The sequence below is a fragment of the Marmota flaviventris genome, chromosome 1 (genome assembly GCF_047511675.1).
Source record: "Marmota flaviventris isolate mMarFla1 chromosome 1, mMarFla1.hap1, whole genome shotgun sequence".
NCBI lineage: Eukaryota > Metazoa > Chordata > Mammalia > Rodentia > Sciuridae > Marmota > Marmota flaviventris.
In genome coordinates, this window is record NC_092498.1 from 139,796,173 (window position 1) to 139,815,835 (window position 19,663).

The window sequence follows — 19,663 nt, forward strand, 5'->3', positions numbered from 1 at the left end:
GCTTTTATTATCTTCTTCTTCAACTTTCTAATTATGGAAAATTTCAAACACACAAAAGTCAAGTAAACAGAGTAAAGAACTCCCAAGTAGCTCCTACTCAGTTTAATGACTGTCAATACTTGGCCATTCTTGTTTTCTCTAGCTCTAGATCTACTTTTTAGAATTGGTTTGCCTTTTCCTGAACCCCTGATTTAAGAAGGCAACCACTGCAACCAGGTGAATTAAAAGTGCTTGGGTCGTGGACATACACGGGACCTTCTACACCTCTCCCTAAAAGACAAACCTGGCAGCAAAAGTAGAAGTTGAGAACTAAAAGGGAACCCTGCCAACAACACAGATCTGCAAAATCATTGCTGCCCGAGGATTAATGCAGCCTCACTTGGCTATGGATTCCTGACTGTCAAAAACTTCACTAAAATTATAATGCTTTAGCTATAAACAACACAGAACTTAGTTTTTCCTATGTGAACATCTAGTAAGATCATGAGATCACATTCCTTGAAACTTGAAATATCAATCTAATATTTTGAGCCTTAGCTCTAGAATTATTTATTTTGCCATCACCTACTTCTTCCTCACCAATATTATCACAATCTTTAGTTTTTCACCTCTGCATCTTCCTGCCTTTCCCTTTGTTGCTTTCTTTATTTCCATTTTCCAGCCTTTTACATGAAAAACAAGACATAGTTGCCCATGTAGCTAAATTTCTAAGTATTACACATGAGTAAATACATACAACGAAAAATATTATATCTTTTGAAAAACTGAAAACAAAAACTGCAAAACTATAGAGATGGAGAACCAATCAGTGGTTGACAGGGGTTAGTGGAGGGGACAGAAGGTTAAGGTCAGGGTAGCTATAGAAGGATAGCACAAGAAATCCATACAATTATATTGACTGTGGTAGTAGTTCATGGATTTACACTTGTGATAAAGTCACACAGAATTAAAATCACACCTAGGCACATGTAAAACTGCTGCAACCTGAATACACTTTGTGGACTGTCACAATGTCAACTTCTTGGTTTGATATCATTTTATAATTATGCAACATATTACTAATGGAAAAAAACTAGGGGTACTATTTTTTTTGCAACATCTCATGAATTTATAATTATTTTTAAAGTTTTTAAAAATGCATATTGGTAAATACTTAAAAAACCAACCCTCCTCAGTCCAGTCAGGGTTGGTGCCACATGTCTGTAATCCTATGTACTGAGAAGGCTGAGGTAGAAAATCATAAGTTCAAGACAGTCTGGTCAACTTAGTGAGACTCTGTCTCAAATATAAAAACAAAAAAAGGGTTGGGGAAGTAGCTCAGTGGTAGAGCATTTGCCTTACATACGTGAGGCCTTCAGTTCAATCTCCAATATTACCAAAAGTGAAAGAAAAAAAATTATCAGTGCTGCAATGTAACAGTAAACTTAACTTTTCTCATTAAAACCAAACAATCTGTAATTCTAAAATTGATGACTTTGTCACTATTATCCAGTTTAAAATATTATCTTTTAATATGCCAGGAATCCTGTGTATATGAAAAAGGATGAACATAAAATTATAAATAACAAAATGATAAAGCTGTTCAATGAAGGGTCCAATGAATAACTTTGCTTACTAACAGCCACACTGTGTTTCAGGATGAAGCACTCCCAAAGATACTAAGTCCCTTGAGGGTTATCCAACAATAACAAGAAGCTAGAGAGGTCAGCATCAGAAGTGCACAAGAATCACCAACCAAGGTAGAGGACTTCAGTTCTGGAAACATAAAGCAAAAAAAGGAGGGAATGTGGAAAGAAGGCAAAGTCGAAGCAAAATCAGTTCTCCAGCAGAGTTTGAGGCATAATTAAAAGGCCTCCCCAGTAAGGATTCCTTACTGTTAGTTACCAATTTGGCATAAAGATCTAAGCAAACAGGTTTTCTCCAAGGCCGTACACATAGTTCATGATGCCAATTCCACATAACTGGCCCAATTTCATTAAAATCCCAAGGTACCTAGATTCAAAGAGAAAAAGAGGAGACAGAGAGAGTAAGCCCCCTCTTACACAAAAATCGTAAAGCAGCAGGACATTCCAACCAATAGAACAACTTTTCCCCTGTTTCAAAAATAAAAACACCACAAGAAACAAATGAAAATGCTACTTATATTTATTATTTTGTGGTTTATTTTAATGATTGAAGAAACAAAGCCAATTCTATAAACTACTACATGTCCATCATTATCTTCACGTCAAAGCTCTAGAAAAATCCTGGTTACACATATCGCAGCTAACTTAGCAACTGGTATTTTTTTAAATATTTTTTTTAGTTGTTGATAGACCTTCATTTATTTATATATGGTGCTGAGAATCAAACCCAGTGCCTCACACATGCCAGGCAAGTGCACTAATGCCAAGCCCCAGCCCCAGCCCTAGTCACTGCAAGTTAAAGGGGCTCTGTTTAAGAATATTTTCTGTTCTTATACATGTGCTCTTAGACCTAGGCTAACAACAATAAACAAATCCAACTGGCCAAAGAAGGAAGAATTCTGGTGGACAATTGGACCACTATGTTGCAAATTATAATGTTCACACCTGCAGAATAATCTCACCAGCATAACCAATCTATCCTGAAATGCAGCTCCACTGTACCAAAAGGGGGATCTCTTCTTCCACTAGATCCTGTCTTTCACTGATAAACTCTTTGGATGAGAAAATCAGCAACAGATGTGAAAGCCACATGGCTTTCGACAAAGCGGGAAAGCAAAAAGCAATGTTAAAAGAAATGATTCCTTAAACAGCAGCTCACTATCAAGAATAAAGATTTTATCGTCTAATGCTGACTTTGTGTAATGCAGCTAGTTATTAGACCCTGTTCCAAGACTTCAGCTAACAGCATCAGGCTCAAATCCAGGAGCTGGACTCATTTAGCAACACTCTTGTTTTCAACTCTTGGGAACAGGGCCAATGTGTAAAGTTAGAATATAACAAATCAGATTTCCAAAGGGAAAGAAGACAATATAGGTACTCTTATTTAATACAACTGATAGGCTCTGGGCCTGGTTCACACTTCAGCACATTGAGTTTCAGTTTTAAATAATTTCCATCATTTCTTAAAGACACACACTACACATCCAAAAATATTTGCCAGCATCTCCACTGAAGTAATACTGAGGCAATTAAGAATACTGAAAATTCTTTCAAACTCACATTTAAGTAGAAAAAAAATGATTAAGCAAAATGTGTCATGAAAAATAGTGTCACACCACAAACTCTCTAAATTGTCCTGTATCACGTGTGATTTCACCCAACTGCCAACAACATAGCAAGTTCTATAGTCCAAATCTGACTTTTACCACTCTCAAACTGCCTTAATATCCTGGACTTCATGTTCTTGGGGTGCTTTGGATTTTAGTGTATAGTCTTCTTACTAGCGAATTTTACCAAACCTTTCCTCTTGGAAGATATCTCCACCTGTGTAAAATGCATTATAGAATCCAAGGATGAAAATGGTAACCACTAAACAAAGTCATTTTTTGGCAGTTAAGAAAATGGATCCTCCAATATCTTCTAGGGAATATCATAAAAAGCATATGATCTGCAGTCATACACACTTAATAAAAATCAATGGGAATCCATAAATGTGATATACATGAACAGAATGAAGGACAAATTTATATGATAATCTCAAAAACACCAAAAAAAAGCATTTAATGAATTTCAACATCTTTTTTATGATAAAAACTCTTTAAGAAACCAAATATAGAAGGAATATACGTCAGCACAATGACAGATAAGTAGCATCACACTCAACTGTAAAATGCTGAAGGTTTCCTCTAAGACCAGGAATAAGACAAGGGTGCCCACACTCCCCACTTGCATTCAACATAGGGCTGGAAGTCCCAGATGGAGTAAGGGGACGTTCAGATTGGAAGGGAAGAGGTCTCCTTGTCCCTGTTGGCCTACAGTGTGATCTTTTATATATAGAAAACCCTAAAGACTCCAACTAAAATACAATCAGAACTAATAAATAGATTCAGTAAAGCTGTAGGATACAAAATCAACATTCAAAAATCAGTAGCTTTTGTATTATGTTAACATGGAACTAACTATTCAAAAAATAAATCAATGATCCCATTCACCATAGCTACAAAAAAAAAAAAAAAAAGCAAAATACTTAAGGAATAAATTCTACCACAAAGATTAAAGACTGAAAACTATAAACATTAATGAAGGAAACTGAAGGAGACATAAATAAATGGAAAAATACCCCGTGTTCATGAATCAGAACCATTCCATCAAAAGCACTCTACAAATTCAATGCAATACACATCAAAATTCCAAAGACATTTTTCACAGAAAGAAAAAAATATATACAAAATTTGTAACCACAAAAGACCCTGAGTAGACAAAGCAATCTTGAGTCAAAAGAAAAATACTAGAGGCATCATACTACCTGCCTTAAAAACATACCACAAAAGCTGGCCAGAGTGGCACAAGTCTGTAATTCCAACAACTCAGGAGGCTAAGGAGGGAGGATCACAAGTTCAAGGCCAGCCTCAGCCACCTAGAGAGTCCTAAGTAACTTAGTGATACCCTTCTTGGAATAAAAAATAAAAAGGGCTGGGGATATGGCTCAGTGGTCAAGCAGCCCTAGGTTCAATTCCCAGTACAAAAAAAAACACACACACACACATATATATATATATCACACACACACACACACCATAAAGCTACAGTAATTGAAGCAGTATGGTACTGACATTAAAAATAGATATACATAGACCAACAAAACAGAACAGAGAACCCAGAAATAAACCCCTGCATTTACATTTAATTGGTTTTCAACAATGGTGTCAAGAACACACAATGTGGAAAAGATAGTCTAATGAATCACACTGGGAAAACTGAATATTCCCACAGAGAAGAATGAAATTAGACCCTTATCTCACACCCACATACAAAACTCAACTCAAAATGTATTCAAGTCTTAAGTGTAAGACCTGAAACGATAAAACTACTAGACGAAAACAGGAGAAAAGCTTATTGACACTTGTGCGGGCAATGATTTTTCTGGATATGACCCAAAATAACAGGCAACAAAAGCAAAAATAGACAAACAGGATGAGAACTAAAAAGCTCTGCACAGCAAAGAAAATAGTCAACAGAATGAAGAGACAACCTATGGTGTAAGAGAAAATATCTGCAAATCACACATCTGATAAAGAATATCGAAAAACATCTAAGGTACTCAATAATCAGAGAACAAGTAATTTGATTTAAGAATGAGCCTAGCACCTGAACAGACATCTCTCAAAGATATACAAGTGGCTGACAGGAATATAAACATCACTAATCAGGAGAGAAATGCAAATTAAAACCTCAAGGAAACACCACCTCCCACTGTCAAAATGGCTGTTATCAAAAAGACAAAGGATAACAAGTCCAGAGAGGCTGTGGAGAGAAGGGAAGCCTGCAACTCTACTGATGAGAATGTAAATTGGTAGAGAAAACTGTGGAGGTTTCTTTCAAACAGCAAAACTACAACTACCCTGTGATCCAGTTGTTTCACTGCTGGGTATAAATCTAAAGAAAAGAAAATCAGCAGGTCGAAGAGAGAGCTTCACTCCCATGCTCGCCACAGCATTATTCACCAGAGTCCAGACACAGAATGAACAGATGACTGCATAAGGAAAACGGGGTGCATACGCACAATGGAATACTAGTCAACCTTGAAAAAAAAAGGAGCTCCTTCCATCTGTGACATAACCGTGTCTAGAGGGCATTATGTTCAATGAAATAAACCAGGCCTAGAAAGACAAATACCACATGATCCCACATAATCCCACATGATATTATGTAGAATCTAAAAAAATTGAATTCCTGGTAATTTCTGCTGCTAGAGAGGAGACAGAGGTTGCAAGGGGGGATCCAGGAGTTGGAGAGATACTGGTCAAAGGATATGTCAGAAAAGAGGAAAAAGTTCAAGATTTCTACAAGAGATCTACTGCACAACATGATGACTATAGTTAATAATAACGTATTGTATACTTGAAAAATCCCTAGAGAACAAATTTTAAAATGTTCTCACCACAAAATAACAACAGTATGTGAGATAACACATATGGTAATTAGCTTGACTGAGCCATTCCACAATGTATACATATTGTACAAAATAAGTAAGATTTTTATCAATTGAAAAGATGAATTAAGGGGCTGGGGTTGTGGCTTAGCGGTAGAGCGCTCGCCTAGCATGTGCGAGGCTAAAAAGGATAAAGAGAAATCAAGTATATACTCTCAGCCAAAATGATGAGAACAAAAGAACAACTTTAGTGGCATAAACACTTGCCTTTCAAAGTGTGGCCAAAGATAACTGGTGACACCTGGTCACAAATGTGGACCACTGGGCCCCACCCCAGATCTCCTTAATTCAAATATGCATATTACAGATATCCCCCATGATATGTGCACACAATGAAGCTTGCCCTAGACGATATCTCCCAACAATCCACCCCATGGTGTATGCCCCAGAGTCAGCATTAAATGGGTGACATTGATCTTCAATTCCCTGGTGGGTCTCAGTTTTCACATACCTCTACCTCACTGAGTGGGATTCTGGAGCTTAAAGGGTAATTTGGACTATACGCCTAAAACATGACTTCACTGTTCTGTCCCTGAACTGACCCTCAGCTCCCACCCTAACAACTAGCCTGATTTAATCAAGGACTCACATCTTTGCACTAAAAACTGTGAGTACATTAACAGTGTAGGCTGGCTCAATAAAGGCAGAGCCCAGAATTGTCAGCCTTGAGCTCAGTGCCACAGGTCAGCCACAACTCAGAATGCAGGGAGAAGAGAGCTCTTGAGTTCACAGTCACAGAAAAATAAACACCAAGTGGTGATGTGCAGCACGGTCCTTTCTTTAAAGTTCAAGGTTGCCTTCCTTCAAATAAAGTCACTATGCAATTCACTAATCCTATAAAGTTTGTAACTCTATAAATTTCTGTTATCCAGGGGTTTTAACCATACATGGTAGAAAATCTGAACATCTGTTTAATAGCAGCTTACCTGTGCACACCTTCCTAGCTCCTTCCTGTCCAGATACTGAAATATATTGATTGCCAATTCATAAGGCAGCTGGACATCAAAGAAGGGCACATCGTCCATTTCATTCTGAGGAGAAAAAAAGAAACAAGCTTAAGATTCTGAAATATGAAAATAACTCACATCTTCAGGCCTTTTAAGTTACCAGAGATACTCTTAGGTGGTAACAAGAGAGATAAGGCTGTTTTCTAGAAGGGAAGTACTCTATTTCACAAAGAAGTCATGAGACTAATTCAGAACTTGCCAGCCACTCTCAATTCTCTGACCCCCACAAACCTCACATACACTTACAAAATCCACATGACCTGGGATACACTACAAAAATAGATGAAAAGGTTTGTGGAAAGCCTCCTGCCTTCTAAGGCAAAGTAAGCAGCAGCCGTCCAAGAAAGTGAGCCTGCAAGTCAGGGAAGCCACCCCTCTTCCCAGGACAACTGCTACTCTCCCCACCTCAGAGAGGGGGCACACCCAAAGCTGGAGAAATGCTGACCTGGGTCACTGAAGTGTTTTCAAACCAGGGAAAGAATAGGGCAGTGAACATGAGTGAAAAATCAACATGCCCAATGCTCTCTAGATGGAGGTGAACCCGTCCCTCTGCGAGGTTTCCTAATGCTCTCAGGGGCTTACGCTGGTTAACCTGAGCAAGCCAGTGCAAACAAAGAGTTCTTCTTCGGTGTCATTTATTAATGCAGAGAAATGAGAGCTCGCCTGCCTTTGGGTAAGCAATTAGAGATGAGGTAACAGCTTCAGCTGGAGATAAGGCTGTCATGACGACCCTGGTGGCACAAAGCAATACGTGCGAGAACAGGGAAAAGCCAAGTGTGCATGTGTGCCCCTCTGCCTGTTCCCAAATCCACCTGCCAAAGCTCACTGTGGCATGGTATGTGCCTTGCAAAGCTAGGGAAAGCTGTGCTCTTTGTCCCGGCAGAACTCACTTAATAAAATTCATTTTTAATAGGCTTTGGCTGACATCAGTGACTTATTGGTTGCAGGCAAATTGTTAATTCACTACTCAAATACAACAGTTTTGTGTGTTGTGAGACTGCAGTCCCAAAATAGAAAATAGTCTCAGCATTGTTAATGGAGTGTGAGCGCTAATTTAGACCCCACCACAACTCAGGATAAAGATTATTCTGGAATTGTATTCCTATTCATTTAAGAGTCTCAGGGATAAGGAAACTCTGGAGCATAAGGAAATGTGGTGCTCAACTGTAAAAACAGTGCAAGGTGAAGCACGAGAGCCAAAAAAGCTCTCTAGAGGGAAAAAAAGTGAGAGCTGACAGTCCTCTGTGGACAAAGAAGGAACAGAATGCTAAAACAGGAGAGAAGCGTTGGCCATACAGACAAAAACAGGAAAAAATCTGCAAGGGTAATTGGAAAACACAGGGTCTTTGCCTAGAAAAATAATGGAAAGTCATTGGTCTCGCATCAGGTGAGGTCCCCTCCCACAACTAACTGGCTTCACTCAGCCCAGATACAACTGAAGACACCTCACAACCCACCAGAGGGAGTCCCAGCTGGTCAGGGAAAGCATGCACAAGACAAGACTGCCGCACGCACCTCTGGACTCCCTCCTGCTCTCCCCTTTAGATTATTAAGACCGTAGTGAAGCAGAAAGGCCTACATCACCTACTTAGAAAGAAACAAGAGAAAACTGTTCCTTATCCTCATACAAGCAGAAAAGGCAGAGGGAAAAGCCCACACTCTTCAAAACTGAAGTCTCCTTTTGTGACTTGTCAGGACTTGCTTTCTTCAGTAGGTCCCGTTCAGGATGTTCCATGACCTAGTTTCTGGATTTGATACTCTGATGAGGAATGAGACATCATCATCTTTGTTTTTATTCTGGTGCAGAAAAGTCACACTTTTGGTGGCTGCAGCTCCTGTCTTAGGTATACACAGCTGGCCTATCCTCCATCCTCATCCTGGAAGACAGCACCTCTATCCTAGCATACCCAACCCTGCCATGGTCCCACTTGATCCCAACCACCACCATCTCTGGGAGCCTTGGAGGCTCAGAGCAGATCCCAACTGGTTTCAACTGGTGATAAAGCTAATTGTTACCTTACTAGCCAAGCCAGCAGTCTAACTTCATCTGAGTTTCCTCATCTATAAAACAGACCCAGTATAACAACCCATGAACATGTTATTACAAATAAAATGAGATAATACACAGAGAGAGCTTGGCACATGTACCAGGACTAAGCATGCAATATATGATTGTGAATATTGCTATTCATTTTCCTTGAGGGACTTTTGTCTATTTCTTCAACAAACAGGTGTTCCCCCTCTCATGACACTCCTAAACCAGCTTGTTTACACATTATATTTATTGTCATATACAAGCAGATGACAATCAGAGCAATAGCAAAAGGCTGGCAGAGGCTAAGCTACTCAGAAGTCTGAACACCAAGTACAATACAACAGGGATTCTCCAAGAGGACTTTTTAAAACAATCAACTTTAAAAGGGCAGTCCTCTATAGTGACTCAGGAAGGATTCCTTCTGGTGCACACTGGATGGAAAGGAGGCATTTCCCCAAAGCTGCGAGTGACCAGTAAGTGGTGTTATGGCCACCATTACAACAGTCAGTCAGATGCTGCACTGGTCTGTTAATGCACAGGCAGTGATGGATCATTTCTAAGTCCTGGAGAGAAACCAAAGCATTATATTGTAATTATGTAAACACCAACAGTCCAAAGACAAACTTTTTTGAAAATCAGTGTGCTCTTAGAATTACATCTAAACTCTAAAACCATCGATCATCAATCCAAAACAGATCAAGTCCCAGACTTTCATATAATAATAAATGATTTTCCCTGTTGTTCCACTGACTAGAGAACAGCAGGAAGATCCACATCTTAAGAAATACGTAGCTGGATGGGGTGGCACACGCCTGCAATCCCAGCTATTCAGGAGGCTGAAGCAGAAGGATCACAAGTTCAAACCCAACCAGGGGCAACTTAGATGGTGTCTCAGAGAAAAAAAAGACGGGGGGCAGAGGGCTGGGGACATGGCTCAGTGGTAGAGCTAGCATGTTCCAGGACCTGGGTTGGATCCCCACCTCATAAAAAGAAATATGTTGACCCACAAGGTCAGGAGATTAAATGTTGCAGCTTCATGCTGCACAAGGCATTCATTCAATGGCTCTAGTAGTGGACACCGCAAGTCCTCCTTCAGATCGGATGAAATCATTCTACCTGATGAAAATGCTACCTGCCAGTGATTCAGGGCTGAGTGCTTCCTAGACACTACCCTTGGCCAAAGAAGCTTCCTTACTAAAGAAACATCTCCTCCCAGAGGGCAGCCTGCATCTGCTGATTAGTCAGTGCCTATATACAACAGCCCGGCCCTGTTGCCTCAAAGCTGGATCTCTCCGAAAGACCAAGCCACTAAACCACCTACCTGAAATATCTGTCTCAGAGTCTGTTTTGTGTAGAGTCAAAACTTTTTTTCCCAAACCAACAGAAATGGTGGTCTTGTGTCCAATTCATCCCCAAGGGTTCCTCTGTACAATTCCAGAGACATCAGTCTAGGAAACCTACTTCCCACTCAAGGAGGTATACGGAAGGCAGGTGAGGATAATGTCATTATACCAGCCAACTAGAGTAGATTAAAGTTTAAGTAAATGATTCATAAACCTCTTTTTGTTATTATTAATAACAAACCACTTGGGAAACAACTCACAGAAGATTAAGAGTTATGAGGATGTGGTTGAAAACACAACTCTTTTATAGTATGCATAACTCAACAAGGACAGGCAGCCGCGTCCTGGGCCAAAGCTGTAGCCCCAGTAACCACAGAAACTCTCCTAGTTGCAGCAGGGTGTCTGAAGCACTTGGATTAGTGTTTACCACAGTTCACAGACATAGATAAAAATATAACTTACTCCTAGAGAAATTCCTTGTTATCTAAAAGAGAGCTACCACACTACCACCTAGACTATGGTGAAGCACACTCCACCCAAAGAGTTTGAGCCATTTTAACCCACCTCAATATCTATTCTGACTTAAAAACATGAAAATGGGCAACTCTGAATTTCAGAAACATACTCAAAGAAGAAGGAAATTAAAGACATTGAGGGCTGGGGATAGTGCTCAGGGGTAGAGTGCTTGCCTAGCACATGTGAGGCTCCTGGTTCCATCCCCAGCACTGAAGGAAAAAAGGCACTGGAATTATTAATACAGGAGAATTAGTCACACTATAACAAAAATCAATGTGACTACACTGATAAAGCAATACACTATTATTGTGCACTCGCTTAATAGTTCCCATCAGTGTGAGACTTGCCAAATTTATGCTCTAGAAAACCAATGAATTCAAAGAATTAACATTCTTCAAATGTAAGGAAAAGTGTCTTTCTGATTACACACAACCTGGTTTTTAATGCTTTGACCAACAGCTTAGATATTCTCTTACCATTCTTAGTGACTTCTGTCACCAAAAATGGTGACTCCTATCAAAATCATCCATAGTGATTTTTGTATTTGTTTTATTTTGAATGCTGAGAACCCACCTAGACCTACTGCCCCCAAATTTCAGGGAAGGTACTCAAACATCACCTTCTCAGGGGTTCCTCATGCACATTAAAAACTGAGAACCACAGCCCTAAATCATAGCAGATATCAAATCCATCTACTGGCTTTCCCAAACAAGGGAAACACACACACACACACACACACACACACACACACACACACACGGGTAGTGTTACTTTGTTAATTTAAGGTCAGTGAGTACAAGATTTTCCCAAAGTCTACTGGACTTACTCCAAAAATGCTGAGAGAAATTGCAAAGAGATCCATCCCCAGGGAGGCTGATTTGCACTCCTATGTGCTAATATAAGACTAATTCTGTAAATGGATTGGTTTTGTGCCTTACTGTTAGAAATTTAATCTGTGTTCTCTTGTTTAATAGAAGAAGGGATAATTACTAAGAGACAAATCAGTACAAAGTAAAGAAACTGACTTAAGGTTTTTGTTCTCAATATATATCTCCAGGGCAAACAACACGAAGAGCTCTCTAGGTGGTGTTTTGAGAATCTGAGAAAAGAAATCACTTTAGGTTCAAATAAGAGATCTGCAGTAACATTTCTACTAAATCTGTTATGGAAAGGAGACTTTTCTAAAGGAGTTTATCTCAACTCTCCACATAACACAAAAGCGGAGCACAGTTGACCTCACAATCTCAATCAGTAGGAATGAAGGAGTTCCAGTTTCTCCTGTGTCTTTTTTTTTTTTTATAGCAAATAAGGGCATTTTTTTATTTTTTATTTTTATTTTCTTTTTATGTGGTTCTGAGGATCGAACCCAGGGCCTCACATGTACGAGGCAAGCGCTCAGTCACTGAGCCACAATCCCAGCCCCTCTCCTGTGTCTTCTTTAAGAAAAAAAAATTGACTGATGGAAGGGGATCCGAAACACTCCCAAAATAAATTGGCAGCCATTTTGTCTTAAAATGAATATTCTTACATATAAGAAGAAAAAGAATTTCAGAAGTACACCAAAATGTGAACAGCAGTAGCCTGAATAATGACATTACAGGAGATTTTTGTTTTCTTCTTTCCTTCTAAATTTCCTAAATATTTCTGTAGTAAGCATGCTACCCGCTAAAATAGGATAATTTTTTAAAATATTTATTTTTTAGTTGTAGGTGGACACAATATCTTTATTTTATTTTTATGTGGTACTGAGGATCAAACCCAGTGCCTCATGCATGGTAGGCGAGCGCTCTATCTCTGAGCCACAACCCCAGCCCAAAATAGGATAATTTATGTTCAAAATACTATCTGAATTCAGGGACATGACCAATGCAGGGGGAGGGGAGGTGCTGTTAGCAAATGTATAAGTAAGGGCAACCACACTCAAAGAGCTAAAATATTTTATAGTGATAAATCATCGTCATGTAAAGCAGAATAAATACACAAGACTATGAGAGGCAATATAGATAGTCCCCTAAGGTATTCCACAGTTCATTAGTAAGTCAGCTATTTAGAACTTAGAAATCATTTCTCCAAAGAAACAATGCTATAAAGAGAGGTTAAGCTCTCAAGCAGTCCACGAAAAGCCAATTTATCTCTTAACGTTGAGGGCTGGGGATAGTGCTCAGGGGTAGAACCTAATGCCCATGTCTAGCTGTAAGAGCAAAAGGTATGCAATAAATATCTGCTGATTACCTGTGCAAATAACCGAACTATAATATTACCAAGTCAAAACAGCCCAGCACTAGGCACATGGTAAATGCACAAAAATGTCTGTGATTTATTTTTTTAAACAGGAATAGGCTTTCCCACTCTGAGACACATTCTCATTTATGGCCTATTGGTATGACTTCCCCAGGCACTCTGGCAAGGAAGGGAGATGGAAAATGCCAATCCAAAGGACTTGGGGAGTGAGTGCTGGGGGGAATCCCAAGACACTGGGTGTGGCACTAAAAAAAGTCAATGTGAAACAAAACAGGTTGGACCTCTGCTGTCAAAGCTCCCTGAGCCTACACTGGACCCCAGATTTGGAACAAGGCAAGCACAGAGTCAGAAGGGAGGAAGAGATCCCATCAGAAGCTTCAGGTCCCAGAGGCGTACTACTCATGGCTGTGGATTTGTTTGGTGAAGTTACTCCAAGCACAATCCCACCATCGGGATCAGATGTAGAATTTTGGGGGCCCAGTGTAAAACAAAAACGTAGGTTGTCTTAGTCAAAAACAGTTAAGAACTTCAAGACAAGACAGAGCTTTAACCAAGCACAGGTCCTTCTGAGCACAGGGTCTTTTAGTCACTTTTGGGCTGCACGCCCAGGAGGCTGCTGGCTCTGGCCACCATAGAACCTTTACACCTACTGTTCTCTGCCTGCAGTCAATGTGAAATGTTGATTGCCCATGCCCCACATCTCTTCATGCCTGCTTCCTCCCCTCCTTGTCTTCCATGAAAAGTGATCTTCCCAAGAAAGGCTTTGCTGGACAGCACCATTAAAATTATAGCCCCTACCCTACTACAGTCCCGATCGAGCCCCCTATCCACTTTTTTCCCAGAGCATTTATTATTTGAGAACTGTCTAGCTCCCTCTTTCCTGGAATGTAGACTATAAATTTTCAGTCTTGTTCACTGCTGTATCCTTGATGCCTAAGAACAGTGCCTGATACTAAGTTAAGCCATTTAATAAGTTAGTTAAGCCTCTTAACATGTATTGTGGAATGAATGAACCCATGACACTAACAGCCATCAGAACTTTCCAGTGAAAACATGACCTAAGTTACAATTTACATATATACACAGACTATTTCAAATGCACTAAGTACAGACCTGCTAATTCATGAAAAAAAAATGACACTGACAATAAGACCTTTTTCAGTTAGGGGAGTGGAGAAATTTGGACTGAAGGGATCATCAAGGAAGAGTTAACACAGGAGGGGGAATTCAAGCTGAGCCTTAAAAGGAAGACAAAAGGTAATAAGAGGAAGGGGAGTCATTCCAGGTATGCCAGCACATGACTCCACACCAGGAGAGAACCAGTCAACAGCACAGTCTGAAACTCAATGCTGGTCCACTGACTCTAAGCCCAGGACCACACCCAGGCTGTGCTGGCTCCATTAGTGTTGTTCTTTTAGTTAGAAGAGGTGGTCTCTAAAGGCAGGAACTGTATCAATTCTGTTGATTGCCCATGCCCCAGCACCTACCTGATCAACAAGTATACAGAGACGGATGAATAGAAAACAGTCCTACAGTGCTGCTCCAAACAGCCACCTAAAGTGGACATCAGTAATGGCCACAGTTGCTTGCCCCACATTCATTCTCTCTTCTCTTCCCACTCTTAACGTGATTTAAATGGGACTGACCCTACCCTTATCTTCAGGAGTGGGCACTAAATGCAAGCCTGGACAATTTTAAGCAGAAATTGGCTCCAAATTGGTCACATGACCCAATTTGGCACAATAAGAACTTAGGTTCATGATATCTGTTGCATACCACAGAAAACACACCCCTTACTCTCCCCCTGCATTGACAAGCTGGTAGAATGTAGGACTGCAGATGCTGGCCATTTTGTCCCCAGTGGGGGAGAGACTGCTGCAAGTAAAACCAACAAAGGAAAAGCCATACTAAGAGGAGGCTTCCAGTCACATTATGTTAACACCCAGAACAAGCACAACCACCTAGAGGTTTTAGTCACATAAATTGATGGATTCCAATTTGGGTTTTCTAAGACAATTTGAGTTGGGGGGAGATCTGATATGCCACCTAAACAAAAATGGGACCAAGCAATCATACTCAAGTGGCTCCACTAACCTAAGGAGCCTGGGTTTATGGACAGGATGAAAGACTAAAACAAACTGTCTACTGCCTCTGGAATTTGGACCAGGGGGATGCCATTTCTTTCATTAGTTTAACCATATGTTAAACCAAGTGCCAATTTAGATATTCCTACCTCATTACCTAAACAGAGATGGTTTCTAGGTGCAATTATTAAAAGCCTCATAAGTCAGATGAGGTAGTGTAAATTCCAGCTATTCAAGAGGCTCATAAGTTCAAGGTCAGCCTAATTCTTTGTCTCAAAATAAAATGGACTGTGGATGAGCTCAGTGGTAGTCCCTGGGTTCAATGCCAAGCACTTGTGGGGAGAGAAAGAAGACCAGGCTCAGGAGGAGTTATTTCTAAATTTCATTTCAGCTGCGCTTGTCCATCAACGGTTCTGGCCTATTCCTAGCCAGATAACATTCCAAGTGTGTTCAACTGCTCAACAAAAGGAACTCAACTTTTGGCTGATAACTTAGGTGCTTTCACTATGGTGATGATACCGAAGTCTGAAGTGGAAGAGACTAGCCAAAACCACAACAGGATGCACGAGTAAAAGCCAGTTGCCAAAAGTTGGGGGTGAAGTTTACCATTTTTATTTCCCTTTCATGACAACTATGTCAGTCTCTGAGAACAGTTTCTGGGAAGTCCCAAAGGAACATAATCTTTCCAGAGTACAACTACTTTGGAAAATATCAGTATCTACCAAGGCTGTTACCTGCATGCTTTATGACCTAGTAATTCCACTCCTTGGTGAATTCCAAACATACACACACACACACACACACACACACACACACCCCAAAAGATGTATAAAATGTTCGTAGCAGTGCTGTTCCCAATAGCCCCAAGCTGGCTCTTAACAAACTAGTTATCAATAATGCCCATCAACAGTAGCATGAATAAATAAAATGTGGTAAATTCACATAGATCAATCTCATAATGCTATGCACAAGAACCCCCGCACAAGAGTAGACACAGTATGATTCCACTTAAATGTAGTTCAAGCTTGGTGTTAGAAGTCAGGTGAGTGTTTACCCTGAGGTGAAAAAGCACATGGGGGCAGGGATGGTTCTGCCAAGCTGGTGATGCTGTTCTGTAATCTGCCTGCTGCTTCCATGCTCACGAACTCTTCAAAATGCATCAAGCTGTGCAGTTATGATTGGTATACTTCAAAGTGTGATTTAAAAAAACAAAAAACAAAAACTTTTAAAAGTGAAAAAACAAAAACAAAGAGAGCCATATTTCAAGAAAGATAATTCCTACCCTGACATGTTTAATGTCAGCTGCCACCATGAAACAAATTCTACAAACTATGATAAAATCTGGAAAAAATACACAACAAAATGCCTGAAAAAAAGATACTGCTGGGGCGGAAAAAGGATTGAAGAGGCAATACCTAGCCTGCTTCACTCAGTTGCATTACCTGTCTGGACCCTTGGTAGGGCTTGCAACCACTGATGCAGGTAGCCAAGCTTTTTCTGTAAATCATAACATCCGTTCTAAGACCAAAGATATTGGATGGGTTTACTGACCCTAACCAAGGTACTTTCCTAATGCTCAAGTTCCAAGTGCAGTTGAAAATGGCCACCATGGAGGGTTATTGGGAGAACTGAATAAAGTCTCTGAGCCCTTACGACAGCACCAAGGAAAGAGTATGCAAGTGCTTAATGAACAACTACTGCTTTGTAGCTGTGTTATTTATAATTATGAAGTATTGTTTAAAAAATCAGAGATGCCCCAACTTGGATGCTGCCTCATCTAATGTGGTGACTATGAAGGGAACAGAGAAGCCCACCAGGTCTCATCCCAGGGAATTAGTGCAGGCTTTTTTCCGACTACATATTAGATTCGAATGTGCTCCCTGGATCCTTCCCAAAGGAGAGTCCTTCCTTTTTTTGCACACTTGATTTATTTCTCCACTATTCTTGGGAACAATGTCTATGACTATTACAGCTGGAAAGCCTTGAGAATCAGGATTTAAAATTCAAAGGAAGCAAGAACAATGTCTCAAATGTGTCTGATCATTCTAATCATCAGATTTGGGGCTCTCTTCCCTGACCACTGATTTCATAGGTCTGAGGAAGACCCAGGACCTATATTTCAATAAGGCCTCAGGTAATTCTTATGCCAACTCAAGTTTAACCTGGTGAATTAGAAGTCAAAAGACCTTACTCTAAATTCAATTCCCATTATTTGTTGACTGGGTAACCCTGGACAAATCACAGAGAATTTTTGTCTCTTCATTTGTAAAAGGAGAGTTAATATCTACCTCACAGGATTGTTGTATTAAAAGTAAGTCAGGGGGCTGCGATTGTGGCTCAGCAGTAGAGCACTTGCCTTGCAAGTGTGAGGCACTGGGTTTGATTCTCAGCACCACATGTAAATAAAGAAACAAAATAAAGGTCCATCAACAACTAAAAAATTAAAAAGAATAAAAGTAAGTCAGAGCACAGAAACAGACATTTGTTTTAAAAAACAAGTTATGTTATTTGAATAAAACTACACACTACATAAAAATAAGCCATTAATTCTTGGAACAACTCCCACTACACAATAATTCCCAACTGGAAAGCTGTAGGTTCTTTTGAAACTCGTGTAAATCAGGCTATTAAAGCTTAATGTCCTCTTCCAATTCTTAACCTGGGAGCCATGGATAAGTGCCAGGTAGTCCTGATCCTCCCACCTTGGTGAAGGGGGTCATTTTTATGGCAGGCCTCCAGATTCTCCAAAAGATCCATGCCCCCTCAAAACAACCTCCATCCTAATGATCCTGCCTAAAGGATTTTTCCTCCTTTTCTTCCTTTTTCCACTTTAATTTTTTGAAGTTGGAAAAAAAAAATAAATAAATACAAACAGTACACAGAGAAAAGTTAAAAGCAATTATTTCTTTCTCACTGTGGCTCAGGAGGCTGAGGCAGGAGGACCGCAAGTTCAAAGCCAGCCTCAGCAAAGGGGAGGCGCTAAGCAACTTGCCGAGACCCTGTCTCTAAATAAAATACAAAATAAGGGCTGGGAATGTGGCTCAGGGGTCAAATGCCCCAGAGTTCAATTCTTTCCTATCCATTTCCTAGGCCCTCTTTCTCCAAAGACAGCCTTTGTTAAAAAGTTAGGTATCTACTCTTGAGTTCTCGAACTCCTACTGACATTTTGGGCGGCTAATTTTTTCGTGGGTCTATCCTATGCATCGTAGGACGTTTGCGAGCAAACACTGGATGTCCAGGAGCTTGCGCGCTCACACCCACTGAAACACCCACTGAAGCACCCCAAGATGTCTGCAGACACTGACAAATCTGGGGACCAAGCAGCCTCGGGTCTGCACCCTATGCACACACGAACATAGGTGAGTACACGACTACTCTTTTTTATTTTACTTTTTTTCCAGACGGTGGCCCACAGAGAAAGTTGCTTTACAACTCCTGAGTGGTTAGTTCCGGAGCGGGGGCAGGCCCGGGGCCTCGGCAGCAGGCGACCGCCACTCACCAGGTCGCGGATGAGCTGATCCACCAGCTGCTCCCCGCCCCCCGCGGCTTCGCGGACGGGAGGGGAGCGGGAACGGCTCGCCGCGTCCTGCCTCTCGGCCCGGGTCGCCCGCACCGTCGGGGGCCGCCCCGCGCCCTCCAGGAGGCCCTGGGCCAACGCCAGGTACCCCGAGGCCTGCTCGCCGCGGCCGGGAGCCACCTCGGCCCGCCGCGGCCGCCGCTCGGCAGCCTCGGGCCGCCGCCGCTTCCTCAGCGCCTGGGCCTGCGCCAGCTCCTCCTGCCAGCGCCGACGGAACTCTTCCAGGCTGTGGTCGTCCATTGTCGCTGCTCCGGAGCCTCCGTGTCCTCCTCAGCCCCGCCAGGTGCCACGGGACAGTCCCTCCGCGGGAAGTGTCCGCCGCGGCCGGAAACCGCTGCGGGTGCGGCTCTTAGGTTCCGGGCGGCGATCACGCCCCAGCCACGCCCCCTCGCTCTGCCGGGGGGTGGCCCGGATGCTTCGGCTTTTACTGCGAACCACATTTGCCAAGGCCGGACTTTGCGCCAATCATTTCCCTTCATTCAAGAAATATGCACTGAACAACTACTATACGCCAGGCATTGAGAATTTAGCGTGTAAATCTACCCGCCCCCAAATATCCCTGACTTTTTGGAATTGTCATTCAAGTGGGAGGGAAGATTTTAAACAAATATGAATGTTTGAATCAGTATTAGGAAGGAAAAAGTAATAAAAGTGGTTGACCACGGGAGGGGATGCATGATGGAGGACGGTTGGTGGAGGCCTCTCTAAGGAAATGGCATTTCAACTAAGAGCTAAATAAGGGG

At 41.3% G+C, this 19,663-nt stretch overlaps 1 protein-coding gene across 1 annotated transcript in view; it reads right to left on the reverse strand.

The window, feature by feature from the left end:
- Nucleotides 1-19,233, reverse strand: part of Fbxw8 (F-box and WD repeat domain containing 8) — a 106,963-nt gene extending 87,730 nt beyond the window's left edge. Inside the window, exons 1-2 of the mRNA XM_027949190.2 lie at nt 18,843-19,233; nt 7,044-7,148 (exon numbers count right to left, since the gene is read on the reverse strand). Coding sequence (XP_027804991.1) covers nt 7,044-7,148; nt 18,843-19,160 — 423 coding nt within the window. The 5' untranslated portion in view covers nt 19,161-19,233. The remainder of the gene's footprint in view (nt 1-7,043; nt 7,149-18,842) is intronic.
- Nucleotides 19,234-19,663: the final 430 nt, after the last annotated feature.